The sequence below is a fragment of the Typopeltis vanoorti genome, chromosome 12 (assembly GCF_054136105.1).
Source record: "Typopeltis vanoorti isolate ZY-2024b chromosome 12, IOZ_Tvanoo_1.0, whole genome shotgun sequence".
NCBI lineage: Eukaryota > Metazoa > Arthropoda > Arachnida > Uropygi > Thelyphonidae > Typopeltis > Typopeltis vanoorti.
The window spans coordinates 113497783-113523018 of NC_143560.1; the positions used below are offsets into that span (position 1 = coordinate 113497783).

General features: G+C 35.2%; 1 protein-coding gene across 1 annotated transcript in view; it reads right to left on the reverse strand.

Moving 5' to 3' along the window:
• Nucleotides 1–25236, reverse strand: part of LOC150101143 (ubiquitin carboxyl-terminal hydrolase 24-like) — an 824883-nt gene that overhangs the window by 432441 nt on the left and 367206 nt on the right. The window contains exons 26-27 of the mRNA XM_090401261.1: nt 23145–23216; nt 8868–8953 (exon numbers count right to left, since the gene is read on the reverse strand). Of these exons, the coding sequence (XP_090257387.1) occupies nt 8868–8953; nt 23145–23216 (158 nt within the window). The remainder of the gene's footprint in view (nt 1–8867; nt 8954–23144; nt 23217–25236) is intronic.

The window sequence follows — 25236 nt, forward strand, 5'->3', positions numbered from 1 at the left end:
GATGGCAGGCTGAAGCAAAGCTTTTATTGTGGGTAGCCACCTGAATAAATTTATATGGAATAAGAAAGAAATTAGCTAAAACATCAAACTAGCAGTATACAAAACAGTGTTTAAACCGATTTTAAGTTATGGATCTGAGAGTACAATTAGAAATAAAGCAATTGATCACAGACTAGAGACCACAGATATGAGTGTTCTGAGAAACATTAGGAGAGGTGAACTGATGACATCAGTGGCAGAATCATATTAAAAATGAAGATATTAGAAAGGAACTTGACATTATTAGCATTCAAGAATGTCTCAGCAGAGCCAATCTCAGGTGTTATGGCCACTTAAATAGAATGGGTGAAGAAAGTTAGCAAAATAGGTTTTTTGATGCCAAGATGGTAAGAAAGAGATCCAGAAAAAGACAAGCGTCTAGGTGGATTGATTTGGTCAGCAGTGCCTTAGAAACAAGAAATGTTAGATATGACAATATTGGAGTGCTCACAAGTAGTAGATAAATTTTGAGGAAATTTGTTGATAGGAGATAAGGTAAACTTAATCATGTAGTACCTTACTTGTGCTTAATGGGTAATCTCATTAAGTATGAGCTACAGAAGCAGAAATGCTGTGGGAGGTATATAAAGAGAAAGGGGACCAGCAAACTCATGAACAGTACAATGCTCAGGCAAGAAAGGTGACCGGCATGGGAAGGAAGGCAAAATCAGATTATGAGAGAATCTAGCCAAGCAGGCCAAAGAAAATCCTTTAACCTGTTTGGCTTGATAAAATAGTTGAGTTACCGAGTGATCACTTTGCAAGGGCATATCATCCTAGTGAGGTTACTGTTGATGTGGGAACAGAGGTGGGTGAATTGGTGATTCTTAGGATATTGCAGAATCTCAATATAAATGCAGCTGTGGGATTAGTATGGAATATGAGCAAGGGTTTTGTGAGAATATGCAAGGGAACTGACAAGTTTGTAACAGTGTGCATTTTAGAATAAATAGATTACCAGCTGTATATCACATTGATGGCACTGTACTGCAGGAAATAGATGAAGATAGAGATTTATGGCTGGTGGTAGACAGAGAGGTAAAGTTTAGAGGACATATTTTTAAGGTTGCTAAGGTAGCACATAAGATTACTTGGCTATTGAAGAACACATTAACATGTAGAGATAAGGAAGTTATTATTTCTCTTTATAAGGACTTGATATCCCCACATCTGGATCACTGTGCTTAAGTTTGGTCCTCTGGGTTTCTTGGGGGATGAGGAAGTGGTGGAGAGGATTCACAGGCAAGTGACCAAGATGGTGAGTGGACTGTGAAATGTTTCCTATGAGGAGAGATTGAGGATGTGTGGATTGCAAAAGTTGGTTGATAGGAGAAAAAGAGAGGACATGATAGAAACATTTAAGTTGTTTAAAGGGTTTTATAGGATTGATCCACGGGAAATGTTTCAGCACTTGGCTAGGAGACCAGAACAATGGGTCATCCCTGGAAGTTGATTAAAGGCACGGTTAGTAGAGGTGTGAGGACTAAATTTTTTGCTTGGAGAGTTGTGAATGAGCGGAATAGGTTGTTTGAGTCAGTTGTGAATGCACTGCCTGTTAATGGGTTCAAGGAGAGGTACGCTAGACTGTGCAGATACATTGGGTCTCCTGCAATGAGTTTTAAGATTCCATGAAGATGCCCATATATTAATAATAAATTATGACATGATGAGTGTCATAATTAAGATGGCAATAGATAGCATATTGGTTACATGGATTGGAGACTGGCTCTCTGAACAATACAAGAAAGTTGTGTATGATGGAGCAGTGTCTCAAAAAAGGAGTAACCAGTGGTGTGCTCACCAGGAGTCTCTTCTTGGATCCTGCTGCACTTGTCTGAAATAATATATCATGTGGCTTGACTGCAGATCTTCAATTATTGGGTGATGGAAAGTTGGAGAGAAATAAAAGTAACACTGCAGATGTTAATTTCCTTCAGGAAGATCTGAATAGACTTTTGGCCTGGACAAAGGAGTGGAGTTGTAGTTTTAATATTAATAAGTGCAAGGTGTTGCATTTTGGAGTGCAGAAACACAAGGCTGTGTTCTATATCGATGATGGTGTATACTGCAGGAAGTGGATGAGATTCGAGATTTGGGAGTGACAGTTGACAGTAGACTGAAGTTGAGAGGCATATTGCAAATGTTGCGAAGACTGCACATTGTACATCATGAAAATTATGGAAACAACTACTTAGTTTAATATAAACCAAAATAACACTCGACATTTTGGCCTTCACATTACTTTCCTACAAAAAGAAGGTATGGCCATGGGCTCACCACTATCCCCCCACCCCCAACTGCTAACTTTTATATGGAAGCTTTTGAGCAACGTGCTCTTGATTCCTTTAAAACCTACAGTTTGGCTCAGATACATTGATAATGTTTTCATTATCTGGCCACATGGTGGCCAAACATTAAACACATTCCTTAGTCACCTGAACAAACAACATGAGTGCATACAATTTACTATTGAAATTGAAAGTCCAAACTCACTCCCTTTCCTGGATACGTTGGTCACACGTCTTCCCTCAAAAACAGAGCTATAACAATTTGCTCTAACGAACAAGGCTCTTAAACAAAAATTAAAAATTATTAGCAATACATTTATAAATAATGGCTATAGCAAAAATACTATTAATAAAGTTCTTCATAAAACTTCATCAAAAAATAATATAGATTACAGTAAAACCATCCCATAAAGGGTTATCAGAAAAAATGAATAGAATCTTACACCATTATAATCTTAATGCCACTTTTAAACCACATTTAAAATTAAAAAACATATTCAACTCTTCTAAGGATCCTCTCCCCCCACTGGCCCACCCTGGAGTTTATTGCATCTATTGCACCTGTAATAGATGCAACTACCTTATATTGGGGAAACTGGACGTACAATCCCTATCTGTATAAAATAATACAAACGGCACATTAAATTTAACAATTTTGGTGAAGGAGGCCTCTCAGATCACACTCTTAACAGCCTACACCAGTGTTTCCCAATGTTTTTTGGATAATGCCCCACCTCAACGCCTCAAAGATTTTGATGCCCCCCCAGCATAATAGTCAGCCAAGTCCAAAAAATATAATATAAATATGTATTTTAAATAAAAAAGGAACACAGGTAAAACTGTTTATAATTCGACTTTCTTCAATGAATATAAATTTTATATTACATTTTGTATATTATAACACATAAATCCAACTGAACTCGGGAAAATAAAATCCAAGTTAATGTGATCATTAACTTGGATTAACGGGAAGGGCAATAGCTTGATGTCTACTGCAAAGAGATTTTATTTGAGGTACTAATTTAGTCATTTTCAATCTCAAATCCCCATGGTTTGTGATATCCTGATGATTTCTTTTTTCCAGCAGCAAGTCATTTACAGCACTAAAGTCACATTCAACTAAATGACGGGAAGGACAACAGTATTTTTTTTTTTGCAAAACTAGTTGAATTTCAGTATTTCATTTCTGTCTCGTCAGAAAGCCTTGCCATTGTTCCTTTTATGTTGAATAAAGTTCTAATAGACTCATCATTTTGCTTTTCTGAGTTCTTCTTGATACTGTATTTATGTTGACTGCTGTAGTAGTGATGTCAGCTTTTTTTCTCGGAAAGTCAGGGTTGCAACATCGACAATTTATCGCCAACAATGGAGAGTTTTTTGAGTATATCAGTGATGAGGTGACAAATGCAACATCATTTTCTAATTGTCCCCAAAATATTCAAATTGCCCCCCCCCCCCCTGTGGGCATATACCCCACGTTGGGAAACACTGCCCTACACCAAATTGATTGCAAAAGTACTTGTTCTTTACATCATAAAAAAACCTGGTATGAATGGAAATTTAAAGAAGCCTGTGAAATTTTGAACCACCCTAATCTTAACAATAATGGTATAAAAATCCTAATAATTTGGATGGCACACATTCAATCCACTTATTTTCCAGCAATCAGCTTTTATTGACCACTATCCATACTAGTTTGTTGTAATTTATATGTATACTTACATAAGTATTTTTTTTATTTATTATTATTTTTTTTTTTTTGTGAACATGTTGCTCTTCAGCTTAATTTAACCTTAATTGTAACCTAATAGATAATAATAATAACAACAGGACTTTAGCTTTGATGTAGTAAGGTTTTTTTTTTTTTTTTAAACCAGAGGCCGATAGTTTTAACGGTTGATCAGTAACTTCAGTATACCATGTAGATTGTAGTGCAGCTTGTTTCTTTTTATATATATGTGTATACTCCAGATGATGATCTTAATGTGAAGATTGAAACGTCACGTTTATTTTGGTTTTTATTAACTAAAGTTTTACTCTAACACAGTAGTTGTTTCCATAATTTTCATGATGCAAATTCACCTGATCACTGTGTAAGCATAAAGGAAAGGGCTGCACATTGTAGTGATGCAATTTTAAGAAGTACACTAACATGCAGGGCTAAGAAGGTGGTGGTTGTGCCACTGTATAAAGCCCTAGTCAGACCATACTTACACTATTGCACAGATTTGGTCACCTGGTTTCATTGTGATGTGGCAACATTCTATAGGGTTTAGAGATGAGTGACTAAAACAATATCAATGCTCCAGAATGTTGGCTGAGGAAGGAGGGTGAAGGAATGTGGATTGCAGAGCCTGGTGAATAGGAGGAAAAGAGGTGATATGATAGAGACATTTAAGTTGGTGAGGGGATTTTATCAAATTAATCCTGAAGGGATTATAAAAAGGTGCAGAAGGTAAGAACCAGAGGCCATTCCTGGAAGTCATGTAAGAGTGCAGTGAAGATTGGGGTATGAGAAGTAGATTTGAATATTCAGTACGATAAATATGTTTTCAGTTGAATGAACCTCCCACAATGAGTCTGCTGACCCCATGGAGGATGTAATAATAATAATTCCATATAAATTAAATCAGGTGACTTCCTACCATACTAGCTTTGGTAATTATTTTGTCTATTTCCATATTTAGTTTACTATCTTCACTAAAACTGTGCCTACATAAGTGAAATATTTTACTTGTTCTTCACTGATAATCCAGTTAATGTTTTCCATGTTAATATTCCAATGACCTGCCTATTTGTAGTTTTTGTATTTTTATTGCTAATTTTCCTATCAAATATGTTGCAGCAGATATTCACTATAGTCAAAGAATCCTACAGACTTCCACTGGATTTATGTAATAGCATAAAAATCAGCATAACACAGAGAGGTAAATTAAATATTTATAATTCTGATATCTGGTTTTATTCAGCTTTCCATCATAACATAATCCACACAGATGAATAATAGTGAAAATAGTGTGAATCCTTGTTTTACGTACAATTATATATCAAGCAATCTTACTGAATCTTCTCAATTCTAACTGCTGATTTATCATTTAAATACTATGTATTGCTTTGTATAAAGTAAGATGAAACTAATATTTCACTTTGATATTTGGGTGATTCGGCTTTTTTTTTTTTTTTTTTTTTGATATTTGGCTTAGGATGAAACAGGAAATTCCTATTTCATGCATCATAACAAATGCAATGAATCAAGATAAGCCTCTTCTAAACTTGCACAAATCTGTGTTGCATTTGCTATAGGCACTTTTCTTTGATGTTTTTATTTAGGTTTATATTATGCAGCCCTAAAAGTAGTATATTACGAAGTATTAAAATTTGCCTTGAAAAAATGAAGAGTATGTGTCAGAAATAATAGAAACAACATTTGCAAGTTTTATGATTTATGTGAAGATTCAGAATTTGCAAAATGTAAAAATTCAAGTCTTCTGATGAATTTGAGAAACACAATGAAAGTGAAATATTAAACCACAATACAAGAACAAGTAAGCAGGCAAAATCTGAAGTAAATCTACCAAACTAATAAATGTTATTTGACATTAATGCATAAACTAAAAAAAATATATATGTGGTTGAAATGACTGCATTGGAATAATCAGAAAATGGATTTTTGGAAATGTTCATCAAGTATCGCATTCAGAAATGGGTTGACACAGAATCTCAACTTTGCAATGAAAATGGGTTTACTAAGAGAGGGTCATGTTTTAGCAACTTGCTCACATTCTATAATAATGTTACCATTGAGCTAGACAAGGGGAAATGAATATACAATGATGCGTTTGGATTTTGCTAAAACTTTTGACAGAATACAGCCTGGAAGACTGTTGCATTAATTGGAGGATGGATTGCATTATTAAATATTAGTGTGGATAAGAGGATGGCTGACTGTCATATGGAGGATGTGAGTCTGCAAGATTTAAGGTAACCAGTGGTATACCACAAGGATCAGTCCTTGGCCCACTGTTATTCAATCTGTTAATTACTGACATTAGGAAGGATCTGACATGTAACATACAGCTATCTGCTGATGAAGCAAAGATTGGTAGGGTAATCAGGAATGCAGCTGATATGCAGTACTTGCAGAATGAAATTGAATAAGCTGGAATTGTAGGCATGGGAAAATAGATGTCATTTCAATAACCTTATATGTAAAGTCATGCACTTTGGCATGATTAGATATTTCCTAACTTTTTATTGTATTGATTTTTTTTTTTTTTTTTTTTTTTTTTTTTTAAAGGAAAGTTATTGACCTTTTTAGTTATCTTACACCAGCTACTTAGGTGGCGCTTTTTGGAATTGTCAGTTATTGTTTAATTTGAGCTTAATGTACTGAAGATGCCTGTGACACACAGGCGAAAATTATACTATTAAATAATCTTTGTACGTGAGTTTTTTCCGTTATTAATTTTGTATCGATATGTCTACTCACGGTATACCTCTTTTAAAACTTATGATTAGATATTTAATGTCATATTATATTGGCAGGATTATGCCTGAAGAAACTGATGAGGCTAAGGATCCTGGAGTGTTAGTAGACAGGATGTTGAAGTTCATTGTCCATGTAGCAAAGATTGCAAATACAACTCAAAAGATAACTGCAATACTGAAATGAACTTTCACATCTAAAGATAAAGAAGTCATTTTGCTTATCTACAATGCCTAGATAAGACCTCACTTGGAATATTGTGCACAGGTCTGGTCTCCTAGTTTCCATTGTGATTCTGATAAAGTGGAAAGAGTGTAAAGGAGAGTGTTAAAAATGATATCAGGATTGTAAAATACTTATTATGAATACAGATTGAGAATATGTAGACTGCAGACACTAGCAAACAGGAGAAAGAGGGGTGATATGATTGAGACTTACAAACTTCTGAAAGGGTCATACAGGATTTCAGTTAATGGAATTTTTCATTTTATGGTGGGTGGGGAAAGGAGAAGAGGGAATCCTTGGAAGTTGAGAATGAATGCCGCTAAGAATGGGGTGAGATCTAGATTTTTTGCTCATAGAGTGGTGCATGATTGGAATGGACTGCCATTGGATGTTGTGTGTGCAAGCAGTGTGAATGAATTCAAGAACAAGTATGATGGCTGTGGATTGCCAGAGGCAGTCACAAGTGCTCTGTCAGCTAATAACTTTAAGGAGAGACCTCCGAGTAGAGGGACTCATCCAAGAAGGCCACATACTACAAGCACCAATTGCCATACTTATTCTTGAATTCATTCACACTACTTGCAGAACACAACATCCAATGACAATCCATTCCAATTACACATCATTGTATGAGAGAAAAATCTAGCTCTCACTCCCATCTTGACAGCATTCATTCTCAACTTTCAAGGATGCCCTTTTGTCCCTACCTTCCATAAAATGAAAAATTCTATCTACTGATATCATGTATGTCATGTTTATAAGTCTCAATCTATTATCTTGCTTTCTCCTATTTGCTAGTGTCTCTGCAGTCTACAAATTCCTAATCTGTTTTCATAATCAGTATTCCATAATCCTGATATTTTTAACACTCTCCTTTGCACTCTTTCCACTGTATCAGAATCACTATGGACACCAGGAGATCAGACAAGTGAGGTCTTATCAAGGCCATGTAAACAGGCAAAATGACTTCATTTTGTCATACTTTATGTTAATTATATGTCACGGTTCATTTCAGTAGTCCAACTATCCTCTTAGTTGTATATGCAATCTTTGCTATATGGCCCTTGAACTTCAACTCACTATCTATGAAAATGAAAAGATCCTTAGCCTGATCCTTTCTTCTAGCAAAATCCCACCAATATAGTATTACATTGGATATCTCATTACACCAAAGTGAATGACTTGACATTTACTAATATTGAAATGAAAAGCTATTTTCACATGCCCATATGATAAACCCTGTGTCACTAATTCTTAGTGTGTGAGCTTGCAAGACAAGTCTTTGGACTCCATGAATATGCCCGTACAGTAATAACAATAATAATACAGGAAGATCAAATTGAGATTATCCCTGTTTAAGGTCACAGGGATACTTTAATTTTACATATTAGAAGCTTATTTTTACATTCACATTTGGTGATTGATTTAAACAGTCACCAAATGCGAATGTAAAAGATATTGTAAAATACATCTGAAGTATATTATATAAAATTACACACTTTAAAAAGGAATGACAGCCATCATTTCTCTATTTATCTGCATTTAACCAGCTAATGGTTAGGTTGGATGATCAAACTGTTGGAAAATCAAGTTGGTGATGATGATGGGCAGTAGATGGCACTGATGGTAGTAACATCATTGAGATTTGTAGATGTCTCTTATTGATAATTGGAAATTTAGTGTTGGAATGGAATGGAACACTTTGCAGATAACTAGACAGTTATCTGAAAAGTGTTTGTGCTTTCTTTTATTATTATATTTTTAAGGTAAGAGATAAGTTTTCAAAATTCAATAAAAAAATGTCAAAATTTAATTTTAGTAATTATTACCTAGGTTCTTCTAAAGTGATTAACTGATACAACATCTCAAACACCTGTCCTCCTGCAGCCATGACCACTCCTGGCAAAATTTTTTCCTAACAAAGTGAATCAACATTAAAAACTGTAATACAGTCAACACTCTCACAAGTAAACATCACTATAACAAACTACTGAGAAGTCCTAACCAAAGTCCCATTAATACAATAGTATGCTAAACAAAATTCACTATAATAAACTATCCATTATAACACACTATTCCTCTTGTCCTTATGAGTTTGTTATAATAAGAGACAATTGTATTGATTTTTTTCCTATTTTATGTGTCAAATACTTTATTAATTAGATGGGAAGAAACAGTAATACTTCATTTTAAAAAATTATTACCATTTGATAAAAATATTGCTTACTTTGTAATTATTTGTATTCGTACCAAATTCAAAAATTTCAGTTACCTTAAAAGTTAACTGCAGAAACCAATAATATTAAATACCAAATTCATCCCTTAAAACAGTGAAATAAAACTAAAAAATATGCAAACTTTGTTTCCATGCACTATAGATAGTTTTGGGAGAGAGAGATCAAAAGAAATAAAAATTATAACTGTCAGTGACTGTGATCTGCACTGAGGTGTAATATAATTGCACTGAGAGAGAGAGATTACCATGCTACTAAATGGATAGGAATGTATATGATTCTTCAAGAACCGAACAATTTTTGGTTCTTTAAAACTTCATAGTACATGCTGCATATGCAAATCATTCTGATAAGACATTCCTTGGCATACAAAAAAATAACTTGTTAATTCTGAAGTAGACCTGAAATCTTCTATAAATGTCATCATCATTACTTTCCTTATTACTGCTTCCAAAATGTGGTTGGGCTAGATAAAAAATTTAAAACACATTTAAGATTTGTGATTAATTTGGATCTACAAATTTCTATCACAAATTTGCAAAAGTCATCCTTACTAGCATATATGCTGAAGGGTGAATATGATATTAAATTAGTACAACACAACTAAGATCTTAATTTTCTTCCATCAATATATAACTTGTAAGATCATTAATCTTACAACAGTAATAGACCAATTTGAATGAAAAATATTCATAGGAAACTAAAGTGATCTCTGAGTTATCCACCAGAATTAGAAATTTGATTTCCTGATCAGCAAAGCTATGGTTGACTGAATGTTCAGTTAGAAAAGCCTTTTTGCAAAAGCAGACATAGGAACGCATACCTTTGTGATATTATTTGAGAAATGTTTCATTATTTGAGAGATAAATAAATAAATAACAGATTAACTGTGTTGGCTTAGCATAGCATCCAATGCAACCTATGAGAGTATGTGAAAGTAAATGGTAATAATTACTTGCCATTTAATCTATATAATCTAAATTTAATTTACACTTATTAGCTTTATGTTCTCAATATCACATTGATTTATTAAAGGTATCATCTTTTTCCAGCTGTGTTTTCAGCATGTTTCTTATATGATAAGGTGCAATCAAGTGCAACTCCTAGGTATTTAGGATATTTGTTATAGTGTAGAACTGAATTTCCAAATCGGATTTTCTGCTCGTCATGTGCCAGTTTATTGCTGAGATGGAATGTTGACACTTCAGTTTTACTTTGGCTTGGCTGCAGTCTCCATTTTTTAAAGTAGTTATGCATAGTAGCAAGGTCATTTGTGAGAGTTTCCTCCATTCGTCTTAGTTCTCTATTTCTGGTGGCTAACGCTATGTCATTCGCATAGCAGAATTTTCTAGATGCTGTATCTGGGGTCAGCTATGCATAGGTTAAATAAGAGAGGGGCCAGTACTGAACCTTGTGGTAGGCCGTTGTTGAGTTTCTTCTGATTACTGATATTTTCTCCAAGGACAACACAGAAATATCTATTGCTGAGCATATTATTAACAAGCTGTATTGTTCTTCGGCACGGTAGTACTTTCATTACTTTATATAGCATGCCCTCTCTCCAGACAGTGTCATATGTGGCAGTTAAATCAAGGAAAACTATGGAAGTTTTTCGATTTTGTCGAAAGCCTGCTTCAATGTATGATGTCAGCACCACAACCTGGTCACAACAGCTGCTATCGGAACGTGTTCAAGGATGGTGTTTCTTATGCAGCTGTACAGTAGTCTTTCCAGTAGTTTATATGTGCAGCTTAGTAGTGCGATCTTTGGCATCAAAGATCGCACTACACTCTATCTGATCTTTGATGCCAAAGATAAACCGAGCTTTCTCTCCTCTAGATGGCAAAGAGGATATAACCCTGATTTGTGCTTCTGTACTACAGACGATTATGGTGGCCAAATTCCCATCTCTAGGAAAGTATTAGACAGTTTTCCAAATAGCCAACATCGACCTATAATCTATAAAGTAGGCCTAAATATTCCAATCATAAGAACAATATTAAAACCTAGGTGGAACTTTCTCAAAGCTGACTGGGATTCTTTTAAGAAACAGGTTGACATTGTAATAAGATTCATAAAGCCCACTGTAGACAATTACAATAGATTTGTTGGCATTGTTATTGGTGCTGCCAAACGAACCATTCCAAGAGGTTTTAGGAGAGAATATATCCCAGGCTGGAATAGTGACAGTGAAAAACTGTATAAAGAATTCTCCACTAATAATAACCCTACGGTAGCCACTGAGCTACTGAAGTCTCTTGATGATGCAAGAAAAGATAAATGGATTAAAACAATGAACAATTTTAATTTTACTCATTCCAGTCGAAAAGCCTGGTCCCTGATTAGGAAGCTTGACCCTAATACAAGGACTTCTGGTAAACTGCCTGCCATAGATCCAAAACACATTGCGAAGCATATAGTCTCAATGACTAAATATCTTCAAGATAAAGTAACTACAAGAGAGGTGAAACAAAAACTAAAAAATCTCAAAACAGATCTCCCACCATCATCACTATCTCGGGTTTTCACTTCCCAGGAACTTACCCAGGCAGTTAACTCATTGAGGACTGGGAAGGCGGCTGGACTTGATAATATCTACCTTGAATTCATTAAGAACTGTGGACCAAAAACGATTCAATGGCTTAATGCTATGTACAATAATATCCTAGACTCTGGCATACTTCCATCAATTTTTAAAAGATCTAAAATCATTGCTGTCTTAAAACCTGGCAAAGACCCTACAATTGCTTCCAACTACCATCCTATTGTCATGTTAAGTATCTGCCTGAAACTTCTCGAAAGAATGCTATACAACAGAATTTCTTCAAGTATACATAACAGAACTCCACAGGAACAGGCTGGCTTCAAACCTGACAGAAGTTGTTGCGATCATGTACCGGCCTTGACGACCTTCATAGAGAACGGTTATGAAAACAATTGAAAATAATAGCGGTACTTGTGGACCTCTCTGCTGCCCATGATACAGTGTGGAGAGAGGGTCTTATCTTAAAATTCCTAGAAATTATCCCATCACCAAAATTAGCCAACCTAATTAATCAAATACTAGCAGACAGATGTATACAAGTATCTCTCAACGAATCCCAAAGTAAATTCGTTAAGGTTAAAAATGGCCTACCTCAGGGGTCAGTTCTTGCCCCATTGCTCTTTAACTTACAGGGTGTTCGGGATAAATTTGACAGTTTCGTAAGGAAAAAGAAAATCTTCTTTGTATCTATTAAATTTAATGAATTGACAAAAAAACATTACAGGCAGAGTTAATTACAATACTATCAACAAGATTTACTCAAAATAACCACCATTAGCATCGATCACAGCTTCAATTCTGCTTCGGAACCTCGAACAAGCTGATGCTACAGTCTCCCTGGGAAGGGCCGCAAAAACTGTTTTAATTTTATCCATTAACTGGGCTTTTGTATTACTGGAAGTGCGATTGGTGTCTTTTTCAACTGCGCCCCATACAAAATAATCCATGGGGTTAAGGTCTGGGGAGTTTGGAGGCCAAACATTTGGACTGGTGAAGTCGTAGAAATTTTCAGACAACCATTTTTGACTTTTCCCAGAGGTGTGGCAAGGGGCCGAATCCTGCTGCCATACATACGGCCTACCATTGGCTACCCTTGTTATCCAGGGCTTGACTACAGTTAGCAACTCCACGAACAAAGCCCGAATTCCAATGCCAGGGTTCTTCAACACCTGTTCCTGCAGATTTGCGAGGAATTCTGCTGTACGAACGCAATCAGATCGTCTGCTAGGGATCTTTCTTCTTGCTACATCCTCGTAGTCACCATTGCAAGTCTCTAGTTCATGCCTGATTGTTTTTACTGTATTCAGGGAGCATTGGGCAGCAGTCGTAATATCCTTATTTTGATGGCGGGCACGAATCATCATGATACAAGTTATTCTCTTCCATGATTCAGGTGGGTTCCAGCTATCCATCCTTTCTGACATCTTGTATATGAATGAAGAAGGGTCCAAACTTTTAAATGAAGAGAAGTGTGTGTTAATACATGTAACTTACGGAAAAATATAATTAATTATAAATATGTCAAATTTATCCCGAACACCCTGTATATATTAGTGATATCCAAGAGACGGCATCACGGAGATTCATGTATGCTGATGATATTGCCATTGCAACTCAACATTCAACATTCCAAAAAGCTGAGAACACCTTAACTGAAGATCTGGCTGTACATGATAAATACTTTAGACGATGGAAATGACAACCTAACCTGAACAAAACTGAAGTAGCATCCTTTCATTTAAGTAATATCCAGGCCAACTATATCCCAACAGTTAACTTCAGAAATAAACAGGTGAAATTTAACAATCATCCAAAATACCTAGGAGTTACCCTAGACAGACGTTTGACATTTAGATATCATCTAGAAAAATATTGCTGGGAAATTAAAAACTCGTAATAATATAATGTGTAAACTTACTGGTACTTCTTGGGGTGCTGATGCCAACACACTGCATACTACTGCACTGTCTTTGGTCTATTCCACAGCAGAGTATTGTGCTCCTGTGTGGTTGAACAGCGCATACGCTTCTTTGGTCAATGTCCAACTGAATCAAGCTATGAGGATAATCTCTGGAGCTTTGAGATCTACCCCTAGCTACTGGCTCCCAACTCTCAGTAATATAGCTCCTCCCTCGCTCCGCAAGACCTAAGCCTTAAGCAAACTATGAACAAAAATAATTGGAAACAAATACCCATCTCAAATCTGACATCTCGTCTGGAGGGCTTCAATCTCCCTAGATGTATGGACCACTTTAAATTGGATCAGAACAGGACATGGGAGATGTAAGCATCTCTTTCATAAATGGAATTGGTCCGATACTCCAAACTGTGAATGCAGAAGAGCGATCCAGACAATCAATCACGTTGTGCTTGAGTGCCCTATCTACTCGTTCTCGGGCTCTAAAAAGAACTTTTTTAAACTGATCCCAGAATCCCTTGAGTGGATCCGGGATTTAAGGATTAAGCTCTGACTCCTGATTCTTAATTTTGATGTTTAATCATTTCAACCTGGTGTACCCCTTTTAATATGATTTTTACAATTGTTTTTATGCTGTTTTATTTATGTAATTTGTATGTTTTATTCTGAGACCTCTACATCATACGCTAAATAAAAGTAGTGCGATTGGACGATAGTTTTCTGGGTTGTCAGTTGATGTTCTGGGTTTGGGAAGGGCCATGATCTTAGCTCTCTTAAATTCCTTTGGTAATATGCTGGTGTTCATTATTTCTGAGAAGAAACGGGCGAGCCATTTTTTGGTATTTTTTGCCAGAATAAGAAATTCCAGGTGAACTCCATCAAACCCCGGGGCCTTTCCCATATTTGTATCAGCTAGTGCAATGTTGATTTCCTCATCACTGAAGGGTCTTGCATTTTCTGATTTGTCTTGTAGTTTTGCCTTCAAGACTCTGGCTTCTCTTTTAACTTTAATGGTATGGTTTCTATCACATTGGCATCTCGAAATTCTCGTAATGTGGTTAGCAACTTGGTTTGGTGTGACATCTGTCATTTTAGTAGTCATCGTTGTAGCAGCTCCTAGCTTCCGTAATACACTCCAGGCTTTCCTACCGGAGTGCCTGAGGTCCAGTCCCTCAACTGTTTCGATCCAGCGTTGTTGTCTTGCTGCGTCCAAGTCATGGAGGAGATCTTCTGCAATTTCCAGATCACCGCTTTCCATAAAATTCTTGTAGAGCTGTTCACTCCATTCGTTCCATCCAGGGATATATTCCTTTCTGTAGCCTCTGGGGATATGTTTTTTAGCTGTAGAGATGAATACAAATCGATTGTAGTTATTGGGTACAGGAGGTATGAAACGAACACACTTGTCAAGGTCAATGGCATATTTTTCCCAGTTGGCTCTTCAAAGATTCCATCTCGGGCGGGGAATTGATCGGACAAGAGGTAATTTTATGCCCACTTCGAGGAGGACCGGTCGAAGTTGGCTGCGAGGGAAGTCACCAAGAACTCTTCTTTGAGCAGGTAGAGGTTCATTCATGTTGTTAGAGGTGACGAAGCAGAGGTCAGGATTATAATCTCTTCTCCATGCTGCTGATCTGAAGGTGCCACATTCTTTACTGTCAAAGACAAAGTAGATATTGGAGGTTTCAGCCCAGTTGGCGAGGGCTATGCCACATTCATCATTCTGAGCATACTTCCATAACTCATGGTGGCTATTGAAGTCTCCTGCATATATAGTTGGGTGGCTCAAAAGAGGGAGGACTTGTTGAGGTCAGTGGATGTTTGGTGGCTTGTAGACATTAGTAAGTGTCAGTTCGCCCAACTTCATCACGATCAAGCTGACATCATCATCATTTGATGCAGCAACAAATTCGATCTGTTCAATGTTGTTGCGGGCATACGTCGCTATGACGTATGCATGGTGGTAAGTTGCTCCTACAAGCTGGTAGCCATATATTCTCCATCTTCTGTACAAGTCTTCTTCAGTAGCAGCACGTGTTTCCTGGAGGAGTACAATGTCCATATTTTGGTCAAGAAGGAATTTTGAAAGGTATTCACATTTTGATTCGCTAATTCCTTCGATATTAAGATGACAGATTCGGAGTTGGGGTCGGAGATTTCTAGTCAGTTGGTTCTTCAAACCATTCACTTCTGATTATTGCATGTAGCCAGAAGATCCATGGATAGACTGGCTGCCAAGGTCAATGCTCTAGCTCATTTAGCAATATCCAGGGTGCACCACAAGGAGGCGAAAAAAAAGTGCAGGACAGGAAGGTACTTTACTTAGCAAGGAGAACAAAATTTCAGTATGAGTGGCAATTGCCAATGAGGTCTGGAAAAATCCCAAAGACTTTTTTTCAATATGTGGCCAGTATAAGAAAGAATTATTATGTGAGATAATATCAGTGGGAAGAATAATAGAGTAATAACTATTGTGGAGGAGACAAGTGAGATATTAAATGAACAGTCTAAATCCTAAATGACAGGAGATATATGCAGAATTAAATAAATTTGATGTTAATAATGCAGAAAGATTTGATGATAATCATTTTATCAAGTTTTGAGAGACTGTTCCTATGATTAACAAGACTGTATTACATCCCAAAATTTTTTTATTACATCTCTAAATTTCTATACAGAACTGTGGACAGATAAATATTTTAAAAAGATAACTGGCAAATATTTAATGAAAATTAAAAGGTAATAACTAAAGAAGAATTTCTAATTCTTCTTTAGTTATTTCAATTTAGAAATATGTTACATTTATTGACTTTGAAAAAGCATTTGACAAAGTTAAAAGAAGCATTTTATTTAACATGTTAAAAGAAAGACAAATACCAAATAATACTCTAAAAGCTATCAGTAAGTATATATGAAAATAATCAAACACAAATAAGATTAAATTATGAACTATCATACCAAGAAGTCCGACAGGGATGTCCTCTTTCAGCAACTCATTTTAATATTTATTTAAATGAAATAATAATAAAATGGAATAAAAATTTCCATCAAGGTATTAAACTTTCTCCTACTATGAACTTGAACACTCTCCTTTTTGCAGATGACCAAATAATAATTACAAATTTTGAAGATAACTTACAGACAGATATTTTAAATTTAAATGAGATAGCCAAAGATTATGGAATGATAACATCAACAGAAAAATCGAAAATGATGGCCTTTAAAAGGACAAGACCCAGTAAGAACCAAAATAGTTAAAAAGATTTTAGAACAGATGAATTCATTTAACCACTTAGGATGTATGATTACATATGAAAATGAAAAAGATATAAACCTAAAAATTGTGAAATATTTAAAAATAATATATGTAACTAATTCTATATTTAAACATAACCTGTTTCAAAAACAAACATGACTAAAAATATACACTACATTGGCTCTGGACAATAAAACAAAAAGATAAACAAACATTAATAACAGATGAAATTAAGTTTATGAGAAAAACAAAAGAACTATTTCGAAGAAATTATGAAAGAATTAAACCAGGAATCAGTAATAGAAAAATTAAAAAATATAAACATAAATGGATGGAACACACTGAAAAAATGAAAACAGAAAGATTACCAAAACAAGCCTTAAATTACAAACCACTAGGAAAAAGAAACCTAGGACGTTGACTTCTAGGGCCATAACAAGCCACTTTAGGCCTAAATCCTTGATAAGCATGATGATGATGATGTATTACATCATCATTATTACCAATAAGATCTTCAGTAACAGAAGATATTACAAAAAAAAGTGAGTGTATATCTAATTAAGAAAGAATAAATTGGAACAAAATATGACTGATAGTCTAGTCCTGTCTCTTTTAGTCTTCAGAGGAAATTGAATATATTAGGTGTTAGTTCTGGAGCACAACTTAGTACAACTGAGGAGATACTATCAGGATCACAGGATAGTATGTTATCTAGCTTATTTAAGATTCCTCTGATATCTATAGGGTGAAAACAACAGGAGGCATGTGGTGCAGTGTTTCTGACATGTTAGGAAATGATATGTCATGGATATTTTTAATAGAGGACATAACCTCTACTTTCAGATATTAGACATTACACTCAGTAGCCTTTGTAAGGGGACCTGAAAAAGCAACTCCCATCTAGTACAGGAGGCAAGTTGCATGTGGCCCTTTCAAAATATGATTTCGATTTGTTAGTGGAATTTTTGGATCTGTTGCTTGCTTTACTGTTGGCAAATAATGGAATTAAAGTTCTTTCTTGTCTTACAACACTTGCAGTATGATTTTTCTTTATGACAGTTTTTGCAAGCCTATTGTTAAAGCATGGTTTAAATAGTAGGCCTGAAATGAAGGCCTTCAAAATAAAGGCCTTCATTTCAGACAGAATGATTTCAGTACCTCACTCTCAGAGAGTGAATTACTGAAATTATTCTTTACTAATCTAAACAGTTTAGATCAGTAAAGTGGATGCAATTGTCTGACCACGGAAAGGAAGAGGAGAAATCTTGGAGATCAACCCACTTGGAACTATTATTACCCAAAAGACATGAGATTGAGAATGGATAAATGAAAGCATTCTGTTGAAGAGGAAACTTGAACAGATTATGGTTTCAGTTACTATGAGAAGTGACTTATACAGTATATTTGGAAGAAGAGCTAGTTAAGAAAAAATACTGAGGACAGAAGAACATCGGTTATGTGCTATTCTGTTTGATGGACACAAATTGGCATTAAATCATTAGTTACAACAATTACTTCCACATCTCTTCCAGCCTGACCAGTAGAATTGGAAGAGGAAATCCAATTAGAGTTGTAGACACTGAAGTCACCATTATTAAAAATGACTTCATTACTTGGGTAGTTAAACTACAGACAGTCAAGCTTTAGTGATAGAAACTTAAAGTGGTCAGAGATTTCCAGATTCTGGATTGTAATCACTGTCTAAACTATGATTTTTATGACCTCTTCTATAAAAAGGGTAACACTTCATAATCCATTGTACCATTCCAGAGATTGCCAAATCCGGAATATTCTGTTTTTGATCTTCTGGCTAAAGGGTCCTTGACTTGCTCAGTTACATTCATCTATTGTCTGTGTTGCAGCAGATGAATTTATGAATTAGCCTTTGTTTTTGTTTCTTCTCTGTGTTCTTATATGTTTTGAACTCATTTTATGGCACTACTTGAATTTGTAATACATCAGCAAATATAGTAGGAAATAAATGAAATACTATAAAAATTTCAGCAATGATATAATATCAAACTAGTACCACAGTGCTTTTCTTCTGTTCTCTTGGGACTGTGACAAAGCTGAGACTTAAGTCAAACAATCTGGTTAGTGGCATATCATTTTTCTTGGACTTTCCTGTAATGCATTATCTCATTTCCACCTTCAAGATACCTACTCACAAAGTGATACTCAGTAATTCAATGATTTGTCCTGTTTTTGTAACCTTTCTACCATTCAATTCTCACTAAAGTTATCCTTCCACAGCCACTGTATTTCAATGACCTCTCTCTTTCACATACTCACTTCAATCCCTCTCTCCCAGATATTCAGTTTCTGCCTTGTGCCTCTTTTACAGATACTTTCATGGACATGCGCTGATGAATTGGCCACTATTAATTCTCCACTCTCCTCCAAAATCATTAAAACAAGAAGAACCACTACTGACCAACATCCTTTTACAGTCCATCTTGAAACTCACTGAACCACTTTACTGCCTTCTCTTTCATTTCATCTACTTCTGTCCTTTGGAACAGTCTCCCCCACTCTGTCTTCCCCATAGATTACAACCCTCAGCTGTTCAAAGTGTGAACAGATTCCTCCTTTCTTCTATTCCTCTTGCCCACACACGGCACTATAGGTCATGTGGCTTTTAGTGTGTGAATCATATATATATATATATATATATAATGTAACTTCATTACAGTGTCTCTTGTACTTTCTCATAATATACATTAATATTCTATCCTATCCCACAGTTGTATTCATTAGGAGACTTCTTAATAGAATAAATCTGCTTCTATATCCATACTGATCACTGTGTTATCAGCCATTGCATTATTTCCACTAATATGACACATCTTTACAAAGTGAATATTCAGTAATAACTGCTTGATGTGCTTCAATTACCTTCCCACTATCCAATAAAAATGTATAAATGATTTTATATGAAGGTATAAATTTGATAATAACAACACTCCATATTTCAGAAAGAATGGACAGAAGGTCAAATCCTATTAAATGAAAACAAAGCTATAAAAATGGAAATAAAACTAATGTAAGAATTACACAAGAATTTCTCAAGTTTTATGTAAAATTTATGCAAGAAACATATTTCAGAAAAGTATAAGAAAAATTGTGAAAGAGCAATTTTAGAAGAATAATCTGACAAAATAGGCATATCAGAAATCTATTTTTATTGAAAAGATAAACATCATCAGAAATCATGAAAATGTAACGAAAAAAAAAATCTGTATTTAAGTGTGAAAGTCTAAAAAAGGTTTTCACACAAAATATTGCTATTATGTGGTGTAAAACCATTAGAGAGCAACATGAGGTGTACATCATCAGTTAGAACTTGAGTTAGTTCAAGTATAACTAACAGCAGTTAGTTATACTTGAGGTGTAAGTCAGCAGTTAGAACTGAACTTTGTACAGGAAAATAATTTTATGCAAAATCAGCTGTAATGTAAGAGAAAGATGACTACTATCTCTACTGTTATTCATCACTTATATGGATCTCATTATGAAAAAAAGGTGTCAGTGAAATATGATATGAAAATTAGAGATATTAAACTGTTCACTTTACTTTATACTGATGTTATACTTTGAAACAAATTCACTATATCTTCATACTGCTCTTTATCTATACTGGATAACTACTGTAACAAATCTGGTAAGAAAATCAGCAATAAAAAAAGAAAAAAATTATAAAAAGAAGCAGAGGCTTTTAAAGACAGAAACATCCATTCCTACAATGCAACTTATATCTGTAGTGTCTATTCTTGAAATAACTGTTCAGAGACTTTTTTCAACTGTTTATTATATTAGCTTTGCTTACTTGGTTATCTGTTTCCATATTTAATTTGTCATCTTTACTAAATATTGTGCTCGAATACCATTTTTGTGTAAAACAACATAACAATGAACATGCGGAATATGTAAAACAGCAAAAGTGTGCCAAATTCTCGGTTTTCGTCGAATGAAGTCACCTTTGTTATCCTCACTCATGATGACTCACGCGGTTGAATCGCTCCAATTTGCATGGCGATATCACGAAGTAAGGGTATAAAATTATTTTAAATTTATTATTCATATTATAAAATATATTATTTAAACAATTCAGCATACGGCCACATGCTATGTAAGTATGGTCAACCTTTTATGGGCCACATGCAGCCTGCCAGTTGCCGACCCCTGATCTAGATGATTTCATACAGGGAAGAATTATTGGAAAGCTTGAAGAAGGCTGCAGATTTATTGATATTGCCAGAGAGTTTGGAATCTCACATAGCATTGTATCCAGGTTGGGAAGCATTACAAACCAATGGAATGTGTTCCAGACATTTGCTAAGAGATTACCCTCACTTTACTATGGAACCTGAACACAGATATTTGGTTATAAAAACAAAACATATCGATGCACCATAGCAGGTCATGTCTGAAGCCTGCACTCCTTTATCCTCAGTTCATTGTAGAGCACATCACCAGTGGTGTTGTATCTATAAAAATTGGACAAGACACAATGGGCTAATGTACTCTTTACAGATGAGAGTCATTTTAGTCTTTCCTCTGATTCTAGATGACATTTGATCTGCCGTGAATGTGGTACAGCTTACCATCACGAGAATATTCTTGAAAAGGATAGATATGGCAGTGCTGAGGTCACGACGTGGGGAAGCATTATGCTCAATGGACGCAGCGATCTATACGTGTTGGAAAAAGGGATTATGACTGAGGAACAATATTGCAACAAAGTTCTACAACTCCATGTTCGATTGCTCCGTGGTGCTGTAGACGAAGAATTCATTTTTATGGATAACAATGCCACACCACATTGTACACCAGTAATGAAGATACTTCTTGAGGCCAAAGATATTAACTGAATTGAGTGGCCAGCACACCCATCCTCTCAGATCTCAATCCTATAGAACATGTTTGGAACACAATAGGGAGAAGCACTGTTACTCAAAATTCCCCTCTGAAAAACAAACAACGCTTTCTAATAAATTTAGTTTAATCCTTTTTCCAAGTGTGAGCAAACAAAGTTTGCGCCTGAAAATTTCTTCAGGACCTGGGGTAAGGTAGTACAACACAGGGCAACTTGCAGCAAAGGTGGACCAAGCTAACATCACTCCTATCTCAGTATCTCCCATAATGCAAAACATCTCCCATAATGCAAAACACATCTCCTTGCAGATATGTATAATGTTATGCATTAAGGGAAGGGCAATTACCCATACTTCAGTGGGAGCCAGGCCCAGAAGTGGAGATACCAGGCAGAAGCAATAGCGAGGTCATCTTTACCTATAGGAATTGCCAAACGGTGTGCCACCTTTTTATTAAATTACTCTGGTTTTAGAGAAAGATGTTGAAAGTTTATTTTTCACTTGGTTAGACTATAATAAATTTAGTTTAATCCTTTATCCAAGTGTGAATAAACGAAGTTTGCACCTGAAAATATCTTCAGGATTGGGGTAAGGTAGTACAACACCGGGCAACTCGTAGCAAAGGTGGACCAAGCTAACATCACTCCTATCTCAGTATCTCCCATAATGCAAAACACATCTCCTTGCGGATATGTATAACGTTATGCATTAAAGGAAGGGCCACTACCCAGACTAGTTTCGAACCTTTATTGAGGTCTCTTCAGTGGGACACAAGTTTTTTAAACAAGGCTTTATCATTGCTCTGAAGGAGGATTATGCCAGTTTGCCTCAAGAACTCCAAAATCACTTAGTGCTAAGCATGGTATGACATTGTGAGAGCTGCATCATAGTTTGGGATGGACATATTCCATACTGAAATGTCTCTCTACATAGTTTTCTCTAAGCACCGTATATCAATTCCTTAACGACATTCTTAGGAAATTTGTAACTCTGGCCAAAAACATATTGCAATTTCATTTATACAAAATTTATAAAACATTTTTTTTTTGTGTAATATAATTTATTAGCATGGTGGCAATAAATTTTTGTCCACATTTGGCTGTAGGCATGAAAATTTTTTCATATAAGGAAAAAATGTAGTTTGTCCTTAGGTTTTGGACACCAGTGCAGTATCATCTACATCCTTGAGATATACATATCAAGAACTGATGATACTCATTCAATTATTTATACATTACACTATAAATATAACATTTTTAAAATGAACAATAAAACTAACCTGATCCAAATAGAAAGACTGATGGACAGCAGTGGATGATACTAAGGCTGCAGTAAATCCTAAACCTGAAGCCTAGAAAAACATGTTGCAAAAATTAATTAAATTGACTGATTAGTATTAGTATATATGTTGTGAATAAATTTATTCATAATTAAACACTATTAATTATTGGTATAAGCGTGATTTATCAACATATTTTCCATTTTCCTTGCATCAGGATCATGTTGCAAATAATATTTTTAAAAAATTATAAATGTAAAACTGAAAGATGAAACAAATTAAACTAACTGCTGAGGACATCTATCAAATGTAATTTTCAGCTATAGAGATGCAATATGCTTACATTATGAGAAAGGAAATCTCTATGGTAGACTCAAGAAGTAAATGCAATTCTGAAAAAGAAGAAATTACACTCCTTTCTTTTAGTGTTACCCAGTGATCAGCATTCGTTTAAAAATTTTATGGAATTTACAACTGTGTTAAAAAACTTTTTTATTATCCCGAAGTTTCGATCTACATATCAAGATCATCATCTGGAGCATACATAAATATACAAGACAAGCTGAGTTACATTATTAACTGTAAGCTAGAGACACAGTGATTTTATCACGTTATTCTACAGGCATGACCTCTAGCACAAAAAAAAATAATAAAATAAAATTTAAAAAAAATAAAAATAATAAATTACATCAAGCTAAATTCTAGTTATGATGACAGGATTAAAAGTTCTTTCTTACAGATGGTTTTCTTTCAGAAACAATGATGTCCAATTTTTAGTATTACAATTGTTATTTAAGATACTGGATTTTCTACAGTTTTGTTTATAGTTGTTCTTAGTGAGGAAGGTTTTGTGGGTCGAATATATGCCTTCCATATGTTTGGGATTTTTAGACCATCGTTATTGTTCAGATTGGGGTAGTTGGTAATAATCTCACAGGCTTCCTTAAATTTGCGTTCATACCATGTTTTGGTGTGATGTAAACAACTAGTGCTTTTCCAATCAATTCTGTGTAAGGTGTTCACAGGGCATGATCAGAAAGGCCAGCTTCACCATAATTATTATATTTAATTTGTCGTTTATGTTCTTTTTGTCTGATAGGAATTTGCATCTGTTTCTCTATATATGGTATGTTGCAAGTACAATAAATACAGTATGCTCCAGGGTGGGCTAGTGGAGGGAGTGGATCTTTGGATGAGTTGAGTAAGCTTTTTAATTTAGCAGGAGGTTTAAAGGTGGCTCTGAGGTTGTATTTTATAGTACTCTGTTTATTTTGTCTGATGTTCCTTTAATGTAGGGAATGGTTATAGTTTTTCTGTAGTCTGGTTTGCCTGTTTTTTTTTGAGGTTTTGTAGAGAATTTTGTTAGTATGTTTTGGCTGTATCCGTTTTTTTGGAAAGTATTGCTGATAATTTTAAATTCGTCTTTCAGTGCCTGTTCATTGGAACAGATCGACTGAGCCCTGTTTATTAGAGTGTCGATGACACCTAGTTTTTGTGTTGGGTGGTGGTAGGCGTTTATGTGTATATATTGTCCAGTATGTGTAAATTGATTTATTAGTCTGTTTTGACATCTCTGTCCTCTTTACCAATGTCCCAATCAATGATACAATCTTTCTCCTACAGAACAAATTCCCTCCAGATATCACGCCACTCTTTGCACATGCATTACGTTCTGGTTATTTTGTATGGCAAAACGCCCTCTAACTACAAAAAGAAGGCACAGCCATGGGCTGTGAATTAGAGTAGTGTGGAGGAACAGAATTCGGAAGGTATATAACAAGTGGTATGGTACAGGACTCCCTGTGCTAGGACAACTGCTGTTTACTTTGTGCATAAATGATATAGGAAATGATTTGAAGGGAAATACACATACTGACCACTGAATTAGAAACTGATGCAGATGTATGTAATATGTAATAAATGCAGATGTACACAATGTATATGCAAAATACTTGGTCACACACATTACCTAGAACACGTATGTTGTGATGCATGTGACCAAGAATGCTGCTGGTAAATAACTGTCAAGAGTGTTAATCACAATGAGAAAAACAAAGGATCTTTTGGAGCTCAATAAAGGACTTACTGTAGG